The sequence below is a fragment of the Maniola hyperantus genome, chromosome 9 (genome assembly GCF_902806685.2).
Source record: "Maniola hyperantus chromosome 9, iAphHyp1.2, whole genome shotgun sequence".
NCBI classification, from domain to species: Eukaryota; Metazoa; Arthropoda; class Insecta; order Lepidoptera; family Nymphalidae; genus Maniola; species Maniola hyperantus.
In genome coordinates this window covers 3646189-3663087 of record NC_048544.1, presented here as the reverse complement: position 1 = coordinate 3663087, position 16899 = coordinate 3646189, and the positions used below count along the sequence as shown (strand labels likewise).

At 38.2% G+C, this 16899-nt stretch overlaps 2 protein-coding genes across 2 annotated transcripts; one reads left to right on the top strand and one right to left on the bottom strand.

The window, feature by feature from the left end:
* The first annotated feature begins 1564 nt into the window (after positions 1–1564).
* Positions 1565–5337, top strand: LOC138402745 (52 kDa repressor of the inhibitor of the protein kinase-like). Its single transcript, XM_069500623.1, has 2 exons — positions 1565–2090; positions 2940–5337. The coding sequence occupies exons 1-2, from the start codon at positions 2057–2059 to the stop codon at positions 5252–5254; spliced, it is 2349 nt and encodes a 782-aa protein (XP_069356724.1). The 5' UTR covers positions 1565–2056; the 3' UTR covers positions 5255–5337.
* A 483-nt stretch (positions 5338–5820) lies between these two features.
* On the bottom strand, positions 5821–16309 carry nau (myogenic-determination protein nautilus). Its single transcript, XM_034971583.2, has 4 exons — positions 15987–16309; positions 10425–10556; positions 6837–6939; positions 5821–5972 (listed from the first exon to the last, which is right to left on the bottom strand). Exons 1-4 carry the CDS (start codon positions 16221–16223, stop codon positions 5893–5895), a joined length of 552 nt encoding a protein of 183 aa, XP_034827474.1. The 5' UTR covers positions 16224–16309; the 3' UTR covers positions 5821–5892.
* Between the last annotated feature and the right edge of the window lie 590 nt (positions 16310–16899).

Here is a 16899-nt window from a genome sequence, read left to right as displayed (position 1 = left end):
TTACCGTGAACTTACCACTTATAAGTTATTAATCACATCCCCAATTTATTATATCAAAATAAAACACCACTAACAACTTAAACAAACAAGCATGGCCGCTTCACAAAAACAAATGTATCAATATCAAATCACCCTTCAAAATACAAAATACTCAAAATAGTAGCATGTACCTGTTAAAACAATAGTATTAATATAATTTTTAATTTGGAGGTATTATAGGGTAACTCGGATCCAACCGAGTTATTTACGTCAAATTTGTCTGACCTGTCAGAGTTCCAAATTCGTATTCGCTACTGGGCCAGACTAAATTGGTGTGCTCTTTATTAGTCGACCGTAGAGCGAGACAGACCTAGTTCGTTCCTTTCGCTTTCGCTAGGGAAATGAAAGAGATAAATACTAAGCAAAAATCTAACTAGGGAATCCGATATTTTACGGCTTGTATGGTGTAGGACTGTAGGTGTATGTTACTTACATTAGCTGTTATGTTTTTAACTTAAATTAGTACTTAATAACAACAAAAAAAAATAGCATTTGTGACGATCGAACCTTTGTATTTACGAATGTATTACGGAATTTATGTGAATAGTACCTACTTACGCTATATTATGCCAATTCTTAAAGGGAAGCCGATAGGAATCGTGTTATATTGACTCTTCGCCGCTGGAACACTCACTTTCAAACTACTCGTATATCTACATGCGTGTGCTGCTAAAAGTGAGCGACACATTAAAGATAATATAGGTACCTAGCTCAAAAAACTCATAGACGTTGGGGTCCCAAAGTGCTGATGCTATGGCCAGAATATGCTAATTTTTTGTCTCTTTGGATATACTTAGTTTTCACCCCCTGGCCACCGCTTAGTGTTTAGAAATAGATATCAGAAACATGTTCATTCAAATAAGTAAGTATATCTAGAATTACATAATATTTAGGTACGTATAGTATAACGAGGATGAATCGAACAAGGCGGGACGTGGTGTTTGCCAAACTCCGCCTTCGGCGTACGCGCATACATTCACCTTTGACGAGTGGACAAATTGCTTCAAATTATTGATAGGATTTTAAAGCCGTGAAGTGCTCAGTGCACTTGGATTTTTACCAAGTGGGCTGCAGGTTTAAATGTTGGAGCGGCACTTTTTAATTACTTAACTTGGCATTTTATTATGCGATTAAGTACCTACTCTGGAGTACGTCTTTAGCAAATCCATACTTAATATTATAAATGCGAAAGTGTGTCTGTCTGTCTGTCTGCTAGCTTTTCACGGGTCAACTATTCAACCGATTTTGACGAAATTGGGTACACAGACAGCTTGCATTCCGAGGAAGGACATAGGCTACTTTTTATCCCGGAAAATTAAAGAGTTCCCACAGGATTTTTAAAAACCTAAATCCACGCGGACGAAGTCGCGGGCATCATCTAGTAGGTAATAAAATAGTCTTATTCGTATACTTACGCATAGAGTAAATTATATCTGACTTTACTTAAACCAAGTGGTACCTACCTACTTTTGACGCACATATCAGCATTAGGAATATCAAATACTTTCATTGGCGTACCCACGGTGGGGCAAGGTGGGGCACTTGCCCCACCCTCTCACTTGAAGAAATTCTGTACATAAAGCTAATTACGTGAAGTTACAAAATTAATTATCCTTCAATATAAATTCAAATTTACCGCGCGAGACAATGCAGTGTCGGTGAACTGAGCGCGCGAATTCCGTTTCCAAGCCTTCGTGAGTGAGTGCGACTTGCGAGTGCGACCGACCACCGAAGTTCTTTAAATCGCGCCTCGCCGCCCGCGCCCCTCCTTCGCACGCCGAATGCCGATTCCATTCGACTCGTATATTGCACCGACACGGACACCACACGCTGAGTTTCATTGTTTTTTTATGTTTAATTTATTTGTTATGTTATAATTGTATTTTAGAGCGAAATGACTTAATATGTTTGTTTCTGCTTGTGAGTGAATAGTGCTAACTATTCTAAATAGTTGCTCTGTCCGAATAAATAAAAAATAGAATAAGTGATAAAATAAATTGCAATTGGCTGGCTTGAAATGGATATAAGAAACTTTTTTAGTTCTGCACAAGGTACGTGACTGTTATTATTATTATTCCTGAAATGTTTTAGGTACTTAACATACCTAAGTAATTTAGTTTTAGTATTTCGCCTTTGATGTGGTTGGATTAATTAGCGGAGAAATCAGGTGGGTGGGTAGTGTTATAGTGTACCTACTAAGAAAGGTTTTATTATTATACCTACCTACTTATTTATAAGATAACATTTACTATTAACAGATCCCAAGGAGCTTCAATTTTATTAGCCTATTATTGCGTGGTAGGTAGTCAAACAAAAATATGGATAAAATGTTAGTTTTTATGTAGTTATGTGTATGTGTTTATACTTGCACTACAGGTATGAAGTATTAATTTTGCCTTTGCATTGACTTCAATAATAATTCTCGAAGTAGAAAAATATTAAGAACTCGTGGCGGTCGCTCGCCTTTGACTGCAACTCTCGCCGTTCTGGATATTTGGGCCGCTCGTTTTCGTCGAAGCCGCGTTTGGGGCCACTCGGCTCGCGTTCGTGAATCCGTCGGTTAGAGCCTAGAGGTCACACACATGTACTGAACTGTTGTTCAGTCGTTTATTTATTCGGTGCTATTACTAAATTCAAAATCGTTTTGGTAGACGTATAGCTCATAGATACAATACAAACTTCACTACAGTAAAATTGTAAAGTATTGACAAAACTCTTAGGATTCAGCTCTCAAATCAGGAGTCAAACCTGCGTCCACAGACAATCCGAGTCCGACGCTTTAGTCACTAAGCTACCGAGGATCCAACCATCTAAAACCTATTTAACTGGTGATTTTAAAATAAAATGTTCAGGATTCAGGTTGGCCTAAATCTAATCTAATTATACCTACTCATTTTCAGGGAGAAAGAATCAGAAAAGAAAACAGGCAGATAAAAGTAGTGGTGACAGTGATAGCGGCGGAGAAGACTCGAAGCAGAAGAACGTAGCAACCGCTAGCGATGGCGTCGCCAGTACTAGTTCAACTGTACCACCTGCACCGGTTCCTGTATTGCTACCGTCTAGTTCTGATACACAGGATAAAATCTACTGTTCGAATGACGTGGGCCAATGGCTAGGTCGTTCATATAATATGACCTCTTCTCAAAAACTAGAAATTTTAAAAAATTGTTGGATTCCACCACCAAGTTATGACTTTGCTAAGGACGCTGTGCAATTAAAACGAAAATTTAAGCACAGCTGGTTGGCGCAATATGCTCCTTGGTTAGCGTATTCTCAAACATTAAAGGGCGCGTTGTGCATTTATTGTGTGTTGTTTCCACCAACATTAACTAATATGCAAGGTTCGTTTATGGTGAGACCTTTTACTCGTTATAAGGATATGCACGAATTCGCAAAAACTCATGCGTCATCTCAATGCCACAAATCATCGGCAACAGCTGCGAAATGTTTTGTTGAAAATATGCCGGTTGATGTCCAGCTGATATCTGCACATCAAAAAGAAATAGATGCTAACAAAAAAGTGCTAGCTTCAATAATTTCGACCGTGATATTCTGTGGTACGCATGACCTACCTCTGAGAGGTAAAGGACAACATGAAGGCGTTTTTGAAGACCTTATAAAACTTAAAATTGAATCTGGTGACCAGATAATGAAAGAACATATAGAAAGCGGTGCCAAAAATGCCACATACACTTCACCGAGAATTCAGAATGAAATAATTGATCTATGCGGAGATGTCATTAGAGACGATATTATAGCTGAAGTAAAGAAGGCACATGCCTATAGTATCTTGGCAGACGAGAGCTGCGATGTATCTGGAAAAGAGCAACTTTCCATTGGTGTCAGATTTTTTGATGAAGAAAAGATGGTGGTTTGTGAAGAATTTCTAGGTTTTGTGGAATTATCTGCTATGGATGCAAAATCTATAGCCTCTAATATCGACAACTTCTTTGTAAACACGGGTCTGTATCCAGAAAAGTGCGTAGGGCAAGGGTATGATGGATGTTCAACTATGTCAGGCAAGGATGGTGGTGTTCAGAAAATTTTACGAGAAAAATATCAAAAAGCACTATTTTTTCACTGTGCTAGTCACAAATTGAACTTAGTTGTGCATGACCTTAACCAAATAGCAGTAATACGAAATACAGTTACTACAATAAAAGAAATAATTAAATTTTTTCGAGAATCGGGCCTTCGTCGAAAATGTGTACCAAATATACCAATGTTCTGTGAAACCCGTTGGTCTCAGAAATATAAAAGTATTGCCATTTTTAAGGAGCACTATGTCCAGGTGGTGAAAGCCCTTTCAACACTGTCAACAGACGGCAACAATGCAACCAGAAAATCTGCTTTTCAGTTACATTGCGCAGCTACAAATTCTGAATTCATTGTTAGTGTTTGCCTCATAGCAAAATATTCTGCACAGTTGCAACCGATAGTGAATGCTCTGCAGTCGAAAAGTATAGATTTGCTTCAGTGTGCAAACCATATAAAAAGAATAACGGACACCTTGAGAAAACACCGTGAAACTGCCGATCTTCAAAGCGAAAGTTTGATAGCCGAAGCAGAGTCAATCGCTGACGATCTTGAAACAGATTTGAGAATGCCACGGATTACAAATCGGCAGACACATCGTGCAAATCCTCCGGCACAGACTCCTAGCGAGTTTTGGAAGAGATCATTAATGATTCCCTACCTTGATTCTTTAATTTTGTCTCTAGAGCAACGTTTTTCCGAGGACAATTTACCTGCGTACTCACTGCTTACATTGCACCCTCACATAATGCTTCAAATGTCATATCAAGATTTTATTAAAAAAACAGAACCTTTTTGTAGTTATTATAATTTAAGTGGTTTTCTTAGTGAAGCAGAACTGTGGTATAATATGTGGGAACAAAAAAATATGGCACAGAGCGAACTGAAGGAAATGGAATTGGTTGCGCTAGTTAAAGAAACACAGCTGTTTTATCCAGCCATAAAACAGGCGCTTCATATTTCACTCGCACAGCCCTGCACAACGTGCACTATCGAAAGGTCCTTCAGCACTTTACGCAGAGTGAAAACTTGGTTACGGTCAACTATGACAGAAAATCGACTTGTCGGCCTCTGCATGATGAGTGCGCATAGGAAGAGGGTTTTAGAAGCACAAAATAAGTTTGAAATCGAAATTTTAAACAGATTTTGCCAGAATCCTCGCAGGTTATTGTTGAAATAAGGATATAAATAAAAAATATTTTATTTCTATTATTTGTCGAGTTTCCTTACTTTTGCCCCACCCTTAAGTAAATGCTGGGTACGCCCATGAATACTTTGTATCATTCACTTACGAAACATGAGTTAATCCCTCCTCTTGCATGTCGGTGCCAAGTCGCGTCGAACCGTCTATTGGTTTTGATTTATTTGCACTGGACGTGGTCTATTCTCGTGCCGCCCACAATACGACTCCTGCGCACATGAGACAAAAGTTCTCCTACATGAAATAAATAAATTTTGATTTTGTAGTTCTAGTTAAGTAGAGTAGCTTACATCTAATAAGCTGAAAACGAGACATCATATAAACACTGACATATTATGTGCGTTCGCGTTTGCGAGATATATCTACTCGTACTTCGCCATACAATTTTGGTAAAATAAGTGGGTAGGTATATCGCACTGGTTCAATTGAGGGAAAGAAGCGTAGAAACATCCGAGAATGGAATGGGATAGCCAACTTAGCAGAACTCTTCCGTTTGGCGAAAGACAGGAATTAGAATACTTACTGGATTGAAATAAAAAATATTATATAAATAAATATTTATTATAATTGAGCACCAGTTACTTTAATTATTATGTTAAGAGATCTATCTAGGCAGGCTACGGGTTGTCCTTCGCTAACGCCTGCACTATGCAACGGAGGCGCGCTAAGCTATTCAATCCACAAGATGCAGACTCTCCTAAAACAAAGTAAAATATACTCAGTTAAGTATTGTATAAATGTTGTATAGAAGCAGGCGTTACTTTGCGGAAGTCCATGATATACAATGAACCAAAAGCTTAATTTGCTGTAATCCGCTCAGTTAAGTAAGTAAGGGTGAGATCCATAGAGCTCACTCTGACTTTGCTTAGACTTAAGACAGAGTTAAAACGAGACAGATGGATATCTCTCACATAAATCTGTCTCGTTTTAACTCATAGGAGAGGTATACACCTCTCAGATAAATCTGTTCTGTTTTTACTCAATCTAAAGTCAGAGCAAAGTCAAAGTGCGCTCTATAGATCTCAGTCTAAGAGACAATGTAGGTGTAGGCTTTACGGCATTGGCATACGGCCAGTACCGAATGCCTTCGGAGGTTCAACAATAATTATACTTAGTTTTGATATGCTTAACGGCGATTACGCACTGCACTTCCGTCATTCAAATTCTATCCGTCGTCCATGAGAATACGAGCGATTTTCTACGTCATAATTATGTCATAAGCTCCCATAGAAAACAAAAAGGAACGTATGTTCACGGACTCGGATCGGATGAGCGCGTTACCGCCGTCAGGGTGTATTTGCAAAATGAAATAAGAGTGATCACTGATCACTGATATAAGTAATTTTGATATCAAACCAATGACCGCATCAAGCATGTGTGACAAACAATTTGCCAAACACGTAGTTTGTTTGACAAACGCATCAAACACGATCGCACACGTTCTAATAATTTGACAAACACTTAATATTTGACAAACATATTTGATTTTTTACAGGGCACTTAACAATTCAACAATATTCACGACCTATACGAGTACCTACCAAAATAAACTAAAGCTTACCGTTTAGAAATGGTTTTTCTCTGTCTGTTTTTGTGTCTCGTGATTCGCTTTGTGGTTTCGTCGTCGTCGGCTCCACGTAGCCTTTACAGCTGTCCGACTCCAACTGGGGAATAAAATAATAAGTTACAGTACGCGGCCGAAAGTGATGAACATCGGCCTTTAGGATGACATTTCTTCTTTGTAGAGCCTTGTCTCTGTCACTCATACCCATATGACGTTTTGTCGGCCTCAACGGCCGAGACGGTGCTCTATAAATCTGCTATCTCCTTCTAAAGATCGATGTTCATCACTTTTTGCCGCGTACTGAACAAATGACCTAATTTTTCTAGTTCTACAGAACTTTGGAAACGGGTTAGCAGTTTTGGGTGAACAAGCAATGCTTGGGTGGTTCCCTGATCTTTCAAAATACGTACCTACCTATGTTCAGTTGCGGTGGCAATTTTAGGTGACCTGCGGTATCATTTAAATACTCGCTGCACTTACCTAGTTATTTAAAATAACTTCTAAATACTACCTAATTGAAAAAATAAAAACACGTCTGCCCTCCCAAAAAACGAAAAACAACATTTGAAAATTTGAATTTTTTAAAAACAATGATGGCCAGTGTCAGTCGGAATGATGTAAGGATTCTAACCATACTCCATACATCCAAATCTGTTCAGGCATTTAGAAGTTATGATGGAATAAGAAGTTATGATGGAATAAATAAACTCACATATTTAATATAAGTACATGAACCCTGAAAAAGTTACGTGCAAAACTCGAGTCAATACCCCACCTACAACGCGGCATTGACGCTGAGTGGCCTACTTACGCAACGTTCGTTGACCTCTAGCATCAGTCAGATGTTTTATTTGCAATAATATAATAATATATCGTAAACTTTTACAAAATTATAGGATTTTATATAATTTTTTTCTAGTTTTTAGGGTTCCGTACCTCAAAAGGAAAAACGGAACCCTTACAGGATCACTTTGAATGTCTGTCTATCTGTCTTAGATCACACAAAAAAAATCAAATTGTGGTCATGAACTAATAATTAGTATTTTCTACTTTCGAAGTGAGATAACTATATCAAGTGGGGTATTATATGAAAGCTCTTCACCTGTACATTCTAAAACATATTTTTATTTATTTTTATGCATCATAGTTTTTGAATTATCGTGCAAAATGTCCAAAAATTACGACTGTAGTACGGAACCCTCATTGCGCGAGCCTGACTCGCACTTGGCCGGTTTTTTTTGTGGTATCGTATTAGTAATCATCAGTTCTACCACCTGTCTTTGCTTTTGCCAGCAGCGTTCTGGTTACACCCTGTAGAAATGTTTTGTGAGTAGTAGACAACTAAGCTTCCCACTAGACTAGGCCACAGTATAAGGAAAAATTCTTGGGTACTCAATACCAGTGATGTCTCAATACTCAGTGCCTAGGTCCTGTCAATTTAATTCAGAATATCTCAGCAAGTTTATTTCTATTTTGTAAGCAGTTTATTCTCGATCTGAGAATATCAGATGCGTTTCAAACGGCAGCGATACGGCGACGGGGTGTGACGAATGCGAGGACATAGCATACAAACGATACAAGACCAACAAAACTGCTGCAGCGATGATATCAAATGATGGTCGCTATTTTACTGCGCGTATGACGACTGATGGATGGATCTCTTCTTTATTTTCGACTAGTCTATTTAAACCTGCATTTTATGTTATTGTTGACATGTTCCTCAATCTCAATTGACGACATACCTACCAGTACATCAGTGGTATCTTGAATCTAGATAAAATACTATACATAAACCTACAGAGCTACGTAGATGTGTACGGCTACGTAAGTATAGCACCCAGGTTTTCAGGTAATATTTAGTTTTTTTCTCCTAGTTTGATCCTAAGTAGCTAGATACCTACTATTTAGAAACACCTGTTTTTCTAAATTTCCTTGTTTTTGGCGCTTGCTAAAAAACAAACTTTTTGGTGTTAGCCGACTTTTAGAAAAAGTACGGCAGAATACAAACTCAAAGTTCGGATTCGAAACCAGGGGAATTGTTAGATCCAATTTTGGTAGTATCTACTCTTTCGATATCGATCTCGAAATCGATCAACGTTTTCGAAAGGTGCAAACTCGTCCTACTAAGCCTATAGGTACCTACTGCTCATTATACCGCTAAGCTTTTGTGGTTTCGAATTAGACACTAGTTTATTTCTAGGGCTCCTAATCCCTAGTTATCCGTCGTGCATCGCTACAAAGAGACGTGGAGAGGAGACGCGCGACGGGGTGGAACGAATGTACGGACAGACATCGATACAAGAATAACAACAACCTACATGAGTAGATGAAGCTGTATTGTACCTTGGTATATGATAATATTTATTATGTACAAGTTACAACCCGTTTACTAAAAGAATGGACCTGGCGTCGATTAAAAATCAAAAAAAAATTAAAAACTCAACTACTACCTACGACCACCTATCAGTGACAAAGAAGCGAACATATACTCGTACTACGAATTTTTGTCTGCCACTTGTTGAGTTTTTACCCCAGCCGACCCCACGTAGCGTGGGATAAGGTAAGGAAGAAGAAGACTTGTTGAGTTTTTACCCCAGACGACCCCACGTAGCGTGGGATAAGGTAAGGAAGAAGAAGACTTGTTGAGTTTTTAATTTTTTTAATTTTTAATCGACGCCAGGTCCATTCTTTTAGTAAACGGGTTGTAGGTAGATATGTAAAATTTTGCTACCGCTTTTGTACAATCGAACCTACCGTGAAAATATTGATAGAAAATTATCCCGCGAAGGTTTTTAAGTAAAAAAGAAAAAAAGTTCGTCATTCGCTTTAAATATAGCATCTAACCGCGGAAAACGGCATGTCGCGATGTTAAATCGCCATTAATTCACGTCGGACATTATTTATCTGTACACGTGCGCGGTGCCGCCGAGAAATAGAATACGGGGAACCGAGATCGGATTATTTTAATTGGCTTCACATTTTGTGCACTTCTTGTTTGACACTGAACCGAGTTTCTGTATGCTGTTAAAACTGTTTTTTAGGGTTCCAAACCTCAAAAGGAAAAAGGAGCCCTTGTAGGTTCACATCATTGTATATCTGTCCGTCGTGTCTGTCAAGGAAACCTATAGGGTATAGGGTACCCGTTGACCTACAATCATGAAATTTGGTAGGTAGTAGGTGTTATAGCACAAGTAAAGGAATAAATCCGAAAACCGTGAATTTGTGGCAACATCACAAAAAAAAGTTAAAATGTGTCCATAAACAAATACTTAAGAAATTAGTATTTTCAACTTACAAAGTAAGAACTAAGATTACTGTAGCAAGAGGGAAATCATATGAAAGGGCTTTACCTGTAGGTACATTCCAAAACAGAATTATTTTAATTTTAATGCATAATAGTTTTTGATTTATCGTGCGAAACGTCGAAAAAATACTACTGTACTTAGTACGAAACCCTCGGTGCGTAAGACTCGCACTTGGTCGGTTTTTTACCATTTCTAGTAACTTATAATAAGTTACATTCATAGATACCTATCAGAAGTAAGGGTTACATTCGTCTATATTGATCAAAGTTAGATTACTCACAGCAGCTGCAGCTCGCAATGCAGCCTGCAACCTTTCAATGTGTTGTATGGCAGCTCGCAATATCTCCAGCTTGGGCAGACGACCGCTGCCGGCTCGCGCTCGTATTCGAAGCTCTTCGAATGCTGCGTTCACCTGAAACAACAATATCATTCATCTCAAAGCATCACCTTACTAGTCACTAAGCAAGCATCCTTTCAAAATGAGAAGGGCATAGAAATAGACCATCACGATGGCCAAGTATGAATTGGCGGACTTCACACAACATAGAACATTATGAAGAACTAAGGCATGAAGGTTTGCTCACTATATTTTCCTTCACCGTTAAAGTTGCTTGTTGGTCCTGCCAGTATATCCCTCCGATTGCCGGTCGTGTACTGTACTGTACTACGTAGTACGTACCCGATTAATTCGCTGCTCGTAACTCTAAGCACTGCTTTGGAATTTGGAAGTTCGGAGGGCTGAAGAGCACATAATACTTATCTATTCAAATAAGTCGGTTAAAAACCGATAGACGTTGATCGTGAAATTATATTATGACTAAACTTTATACAAACGACTTTTAATGGTAAAGTAACTTTGTTTATTTTTTAAACATGAAATACGTAAACATCTTAAATTGTAATTGTAATAATTTACTGAATCTGAAAATTTCTGAGGATTGGCCAAGTCAATTGCGATTTTGCATTTAGACTATAGATGGGAAGAAAGAGGGAGCCGAATCAATTTTTTTTCTGTAAAGGTTTATAAAATTTTCTGGATAAAAATGTATGAACAGAAAACCTATGAGCTGCCTTCGTGCTTGTAAAATTTTCTTTTGAGAGAAAATCGCTCATAAAAATAACTCTGGGCTCGAACAAAATAGCGCACACTTACTTATTAGTTCCGAGCCATTTGACGAGCGCTACACGGAGCGGTTCTAATAAAAATTTATTTTGACAACTATAAAGCTGAAGGACAACCGACGAGACACCCTTCCCTGCCTTTGATATTGTCACAAGAATTTTCTTCGAACATTTCTGCGTGAATTCCCAATTTCTGAGAGTTGTGACCTTTCTATTAATCACAATTTTAAATATAAACCCATAATAGGTATTATAAATGCAAATCTCTCTGCTTTTTAACACCCACATACGTTTCACTGATTTTAACGTTTGGAGCAGTGACAATTCTTGCATCCCGGAGATGGACATAAGCTATTTTTCATCCCGGAAACTTGGTAAAGAGATGGATTGATGTTCTCATCCCAAAAATGTCATCATCATCGTCGTGTGATACCCATATAGCCGCTCGCTGTCTCACTACTGAGCACAGGTCTCCTCTCAGGTGAGACGGGTTTAGGTCATAGTTCACCACGCTGGCCAGCTGAGACATTAGTTTTCTTAACCGATAAAGCTAATGTATTGCGGTGCGTGCGGATATGACTCCGGATCTCCCGAGTAGAAGACCGACGTACTAACCACTAGGCTATCATCGCTCCTCATACTTGCCACTATGATATTATAATACGTTTGTTGTTTCTTGTGTACCTAAATGTAGGTTAGATAAATTGAAAATCTAATTCCAGCGATTTTTTTTGTCACAAAATAAATAAGTACATGTAAAGCTGACTGACTAACTGACTGACTGACTGACAGAGATCAGTCAGTCATCAACGCCCAGCTGAAACCACTGGACGGATCGGGCTGAAATTTGGTAGCAGATAGCTATTCGCTAAGAAAGGCTTCTTGAAAATTCAACCCCTAAGGGTGCACAATACGGATTTGAAATTTGTGTAGTCCATGCGGACGACGGAATATTTTTTCGCCAATAAGCAGTTCGTAGATTCTGAAAGATGCACCCATAAAACTTCCTGAACGCCATGTGACATCGCCCTTACATCAAAAATAGCGTCCAATAAACCGTGAAATATATGGGGGACATCTTAATTTCACATAAAAATAAATTTATCGCGCTGTTCAAAGCGATACAATTTATTTTTATTCTGAAACTCTTGTACCGTTTTGTAAGCCTCTTCAAATATTATGATCGTTTGGAATAAATCTGTCAAAGTGCGCACCAGTCGTCCAAGTGGGGGGTGATTTATTGAAAGGGAATCAGTGAATTCTGTGTTCCTTGTTAATGTTACAGGGGTTTTATTGATTTACTGTGCTAATAAATTAATTAAATTATAAGAAGTTTTTAATAAAAAAATAAGGATGGTGTGTAAATACGGGAAAATATGCACTAAGACATATTCATGTTCTTATTTCAAAGTTTTAATTTAAATTTTTGTTTGATTTTAGTATGACGTCAGCATCCGCTAAGAAAGGATTTTTGAAAATTCAACTCCTAAGGGGTGAAATAGGGGTTTGTTTGTGTAGTCAGCCATTTTTTTTAAATTCTATAATAAGCTAGCCCTTGACTGGGGTCACATCCGCGGTGTTAAATGAAAGAAGCGGTGTGAAGTCTGATGATGGGAGAAATAGGTATGGGAGCGCGGCGGTCTAACTTGGTCTAACCAGAGATAATTTATATTAACAATATATTATCTCTGGTCTAACTAAACTGCCATAAGTAGGTAGGAACTTCTTGTACCTACTTATGGCAGTTTTTAGGGTTTCGTACCTCAAAAGGAAAAAAGGAACCCTGTTAGTATCACTTCGTTGTCAGTCTGTCTGTCGTGTACCTATTTCAAGAAAACCTATAGGATACTTCTCGGTGACCTAGAATCATGAAATTTGGCAGATAGGTAGGTCTTATAGTACAAGTAAAGGAATAAATCCGAATACCATCGATTTGTAATCACATCACCCCAAAAAAAATGTGTTAATGAACAAATAAAATATTAAATTTTCAAAGTAAGATAACTATACCAAGTGGGATATCATATGAAAGGGCTTTACTTGTATATTCTAAAACGAATTTTATTTATTTATCCACAATAGTTTTTGATTTATCTTGCAAAATGTCGATAAAAATACCCGAATACGGAACCCTCGGTGCGCGAGTCTGACTCGCACTACGGCGGTTTTTTTTCATATTACACTTACTTAGTAAAATAATTATTCTAGACTATTCTAGATGGAAATAAATAACGTAAAGTTCTAGGGCACCTAAGTAGTTTTCTGGATTGCATGTCACTCCAGTTAATGGTATTTTAAACACTCGTGTCGTGCCGTAAGAGGAATCTGTCACCTCAAATTAACGGTACCACTTTAGGGCTAGTTTAGTTGCTTTATTTTTAACTCGATTTTAGTACCTTCTTACTTACTTTTATTTTATGCTATTTCGGTGACTAAAATAAGGGGAATGAATTTTGCTAATGTCTTTAGTAGAATTTTTTTGGAAGATGAAACATTGGTGGAAACACCTTGAAAATGCCGCTAAGGTCCTGCACATTATGTATACAGTGCGAGTTGCGACAAGGCTATCTTGGCGCGTGGCGAAAATCGGAACTAACGTTGCCGTCAAGTGTCCACTTTGTTCTTGTTTGAATATTCTAAGCCTTTGTTCTCCAACAGCGCCCCCCTGTCAATGTCATTCAAGTGCCAAGAGAGCCTTGTCACACTTTACCTACCTATAGTACAGGTCGAGAATGCAATCGGCGTATGAAGCGGGGGGACTCCCCGCACCTCACCCGCGCTATGCCGACCCCGGTTAGCGCGGGGGCTGTACGAGTATGCAGGGCGTCCCCACCCTGATTGCCATCTCAACCTGTCGCGTATTATACCTACTACTACTGCGTACTAGTGTTAATATTGCGTGAATACTTTTCAAGCAATAACGGTTGAAAATGAAGGACAAACCAACAAACAAACACACTTTCGCATTTATGATAGGTATAGGTTTAAGTCCCGCAAATTGCTATAGCGCTGGAACCATGTCTCATTAACATCGCGTTTTGACGTCAGCCGAAATAAAAATATACCATCAGCTCGAAACTTCAGTCCAGTGCTGACGTCACTAAGATGGCGGTCACACGCATTAGCAATTTGCGGGACTTAAAGTTCAACACATAAAATAAAGGAGTTAAACAAAACTATTTCTAGCCACCAGCCGTTAATAAACTCTTATACAAACGATCGGAAATCTTAATCCATTCAATTTGTCACAAGTCTTACACGTAGGTAATTAAAATATTATGAAGAAACGGTTTTCAGATCACGTTTCTCGGCTTATGAGCTTACGAGGACATTTCAGGACGCGTCCGGGATCGCACGTTCAAAGGATTTACATTTGGAAGGTATTCATCCTGATTATCATGATCAGCCCATCCCCGGCTCACTACAGAGCACGGGTCTCCTCTCAGAGTGAGAAGGGAAGGTATAAACTAGTCATAGAAGAAGAAACGACTATTTTGTACATAGAACTCACAGGAACTTATTTTTTGTAGGTACTACTTTTGTAAACGTAAAGCATGTACTTACTACTTTTGTAAAAGTAAAAAATGTATAAAATAATTCAAGTTGCAATAAATCAAACATCATCATCATCATGATCAACCCATCGCAGGCTCACTACAGAGCCACGGGTCTCCTCTCAGAGTGAGAAGGGTTTTGGGCATAGTCTACCACGCTGGCCATGTGCGGATTGGTAGACTTCACACACCTTTGCGAACATTATGGAGAACTCTCAGGCATGCAGATTTCCTCACGATGTTTTCCTTCAGCGTTAAAGCAAGTGATACTTGTGGTTTGAGCTTTGCGTTCATAGATCTGACAGTCAGTCAGCTTTTCTTTTCATATACCTATACAAGATAACATTTATATTGAATTCTTCACAGCATATTGAAAGTCGGTTAAAAAAGTAGCCCATGTTACTCCCCGATTGATTCTCTACTTGCCTGTGAAAGTCCTGTCAAAATAGGTTCAGCCAATCCAAAGATTAGCCCGTTCAAACAAACAGACATACAGACAGACAAAAATTTTAAAAACGCGTGATTTAGTTATGGTACAGTTCAGCTGCATACCTAGCAAATCACTGGTGGAAAAGCAGCCTTAAGCTCCTACGATACTTAGGTAGGTAATTTATGGAGCACGGAACAAACTAAAATCGACTAAAGTATAAACTATAACTAGTCAGAATTTGATAATACATCCTTAATTGCTAATTTATACCTATGGAGAGAGAGATGAAAAATATATTTTTTCGCGAATAGATGATTAGCTTATTGGTTGCAACTTCGTCTTATGAATGTGTTATCAGCATGTTTTGTCTTACTTGGTGCAATATGAAACAGTTTCCGATGCCGAGAGTTAACCCGTGGGCACCTTAAAGATATTTTTGATAGCAGATATGGTGAGTGGTGGACGAATTCACGTTTTTCAAAATCCCGCAGAAACTCTTTGATTTTCCGTTTTAAAAAGCCTATGTGTTAATCCAGATAATCTATCTCCATTAAAAATTTCAGCCAAATCCGTCCAGTAAGTACTTAGTTTTTGCGTGATTGAGTAACAAACATCCAAACATCCACACTTTGATATTTATAATATTAGTAGGATAAGATTAATAAACTTCAGAACAATCGCATGCACTCAAGCTTTACAATGTTTAAAATTCTGAGACGTCTATTTAACAACCTACTTTCCGTAATCTCCGCCTTTCGCGCAAAGTCGCCGCTTTTCTTCTGTCCACCGCCGCTGTTTTCCTTTTACAAGCTTTGCAAGCCCACGCTAAGCACCGCCGACTCGGCCCTAAAACGTGCTGAATGTGTTCTTCCTTCGCCTCACTTTCATTCTTTTCTTTTTTCATTCCATCACAGCACTCTTTGTCGTTCACTTTTTGAAATTCGAATCCGCAATCATAGACACTATAGCTCATTTTGACATTGACAGTTATTTTTTTAAACTTCGAGCGCCGCGCGCAACGATTCGCGCCATACTGATTTTCGAGGGGTGTCTTAGGATTTACAAAATATGTCTATTAATAAACCTCAGTAATAAACAGTCTAGCGATGTCGTTGAGAGATGCCAATTTATTGGTGTTTGGATTGAAATTGATGCGGGTGATATTTTTCCTTTGAATTTGCGTTGAAAGCTTTCCGACGTTATGCCATGTCGTCCTCGAGAGCCATTTTTTACGTACGCTCTTCTAAGTTAAAAAAAACTTAAGTAAGTAAGTAGATATATTTCAAGCAATTAACTTGATTCGATGACAAATGAAACTCGATTTCTAAGCCAATTAAAAAGAGACATATCAAAATGAAACAAATATTTTATTTGAGTAGGTATAGGTATACATTGCAGGCCATAAGTGCACTACCTTACGCGACTTTCATTTAGATAGGTATGATTTGATCATTTTGACTACGGACTGATAATGAATATTTACCTACGGAAAAGTAATTTATATACTTGTTTTGATGAATATAATAAATACAGAATAATAACTATTATGAATTAGCTAAATTGATTAATAAATAAGCGGTATTGCGGTCATTTGTTACAAGCACGCGTAATTAGGTACGATGAATGTGCAATTTATTTCGTTACACGTT

What these genes read in the sequence shown, in the direction of transcription:
- LOC138402745 (XM_069500623.1), top strand. Translation starts at nt 2,057, where the DNA reads ATGGATATAAGAAACTTTTTTAGTTCTGCACAAG. An exon ending in CTTTTTTAGTTCTGCACAAG is followed by an intron (nt 2,091 to 2,939) that starts GTACGTGACTGT and finishes ACTCATTTTCAG; the next exon opens with GGAGAAAGAATCAGAAAAGA.
- nau (XM_034971583.2), bottom strand. Translation starts at nt 16,223, where the DNA reads ATGAGCTATAGTGTCTATGATTGCGGATTCGAATTTCAAAAAGTGAAC. An exon ending in AAAGGCGGAGATTACGGAAA is followed by an intron (nt 10,557 to 15,986) that starts GTAGGTTGTTAA and finishes TTGTTGTTTCAG; the next exon opens with GTGAACGCAGCATTCGAAGA. An exon ending in CATTGCGAGCTGCAGCTGCT is followed by an intron (nt 6,940 to 10,424) that starts GTGAGTAATCTA and finishes TTTATTCCCCAG; the next exon opens with TTGGAGTCGGACAGCTGTAA.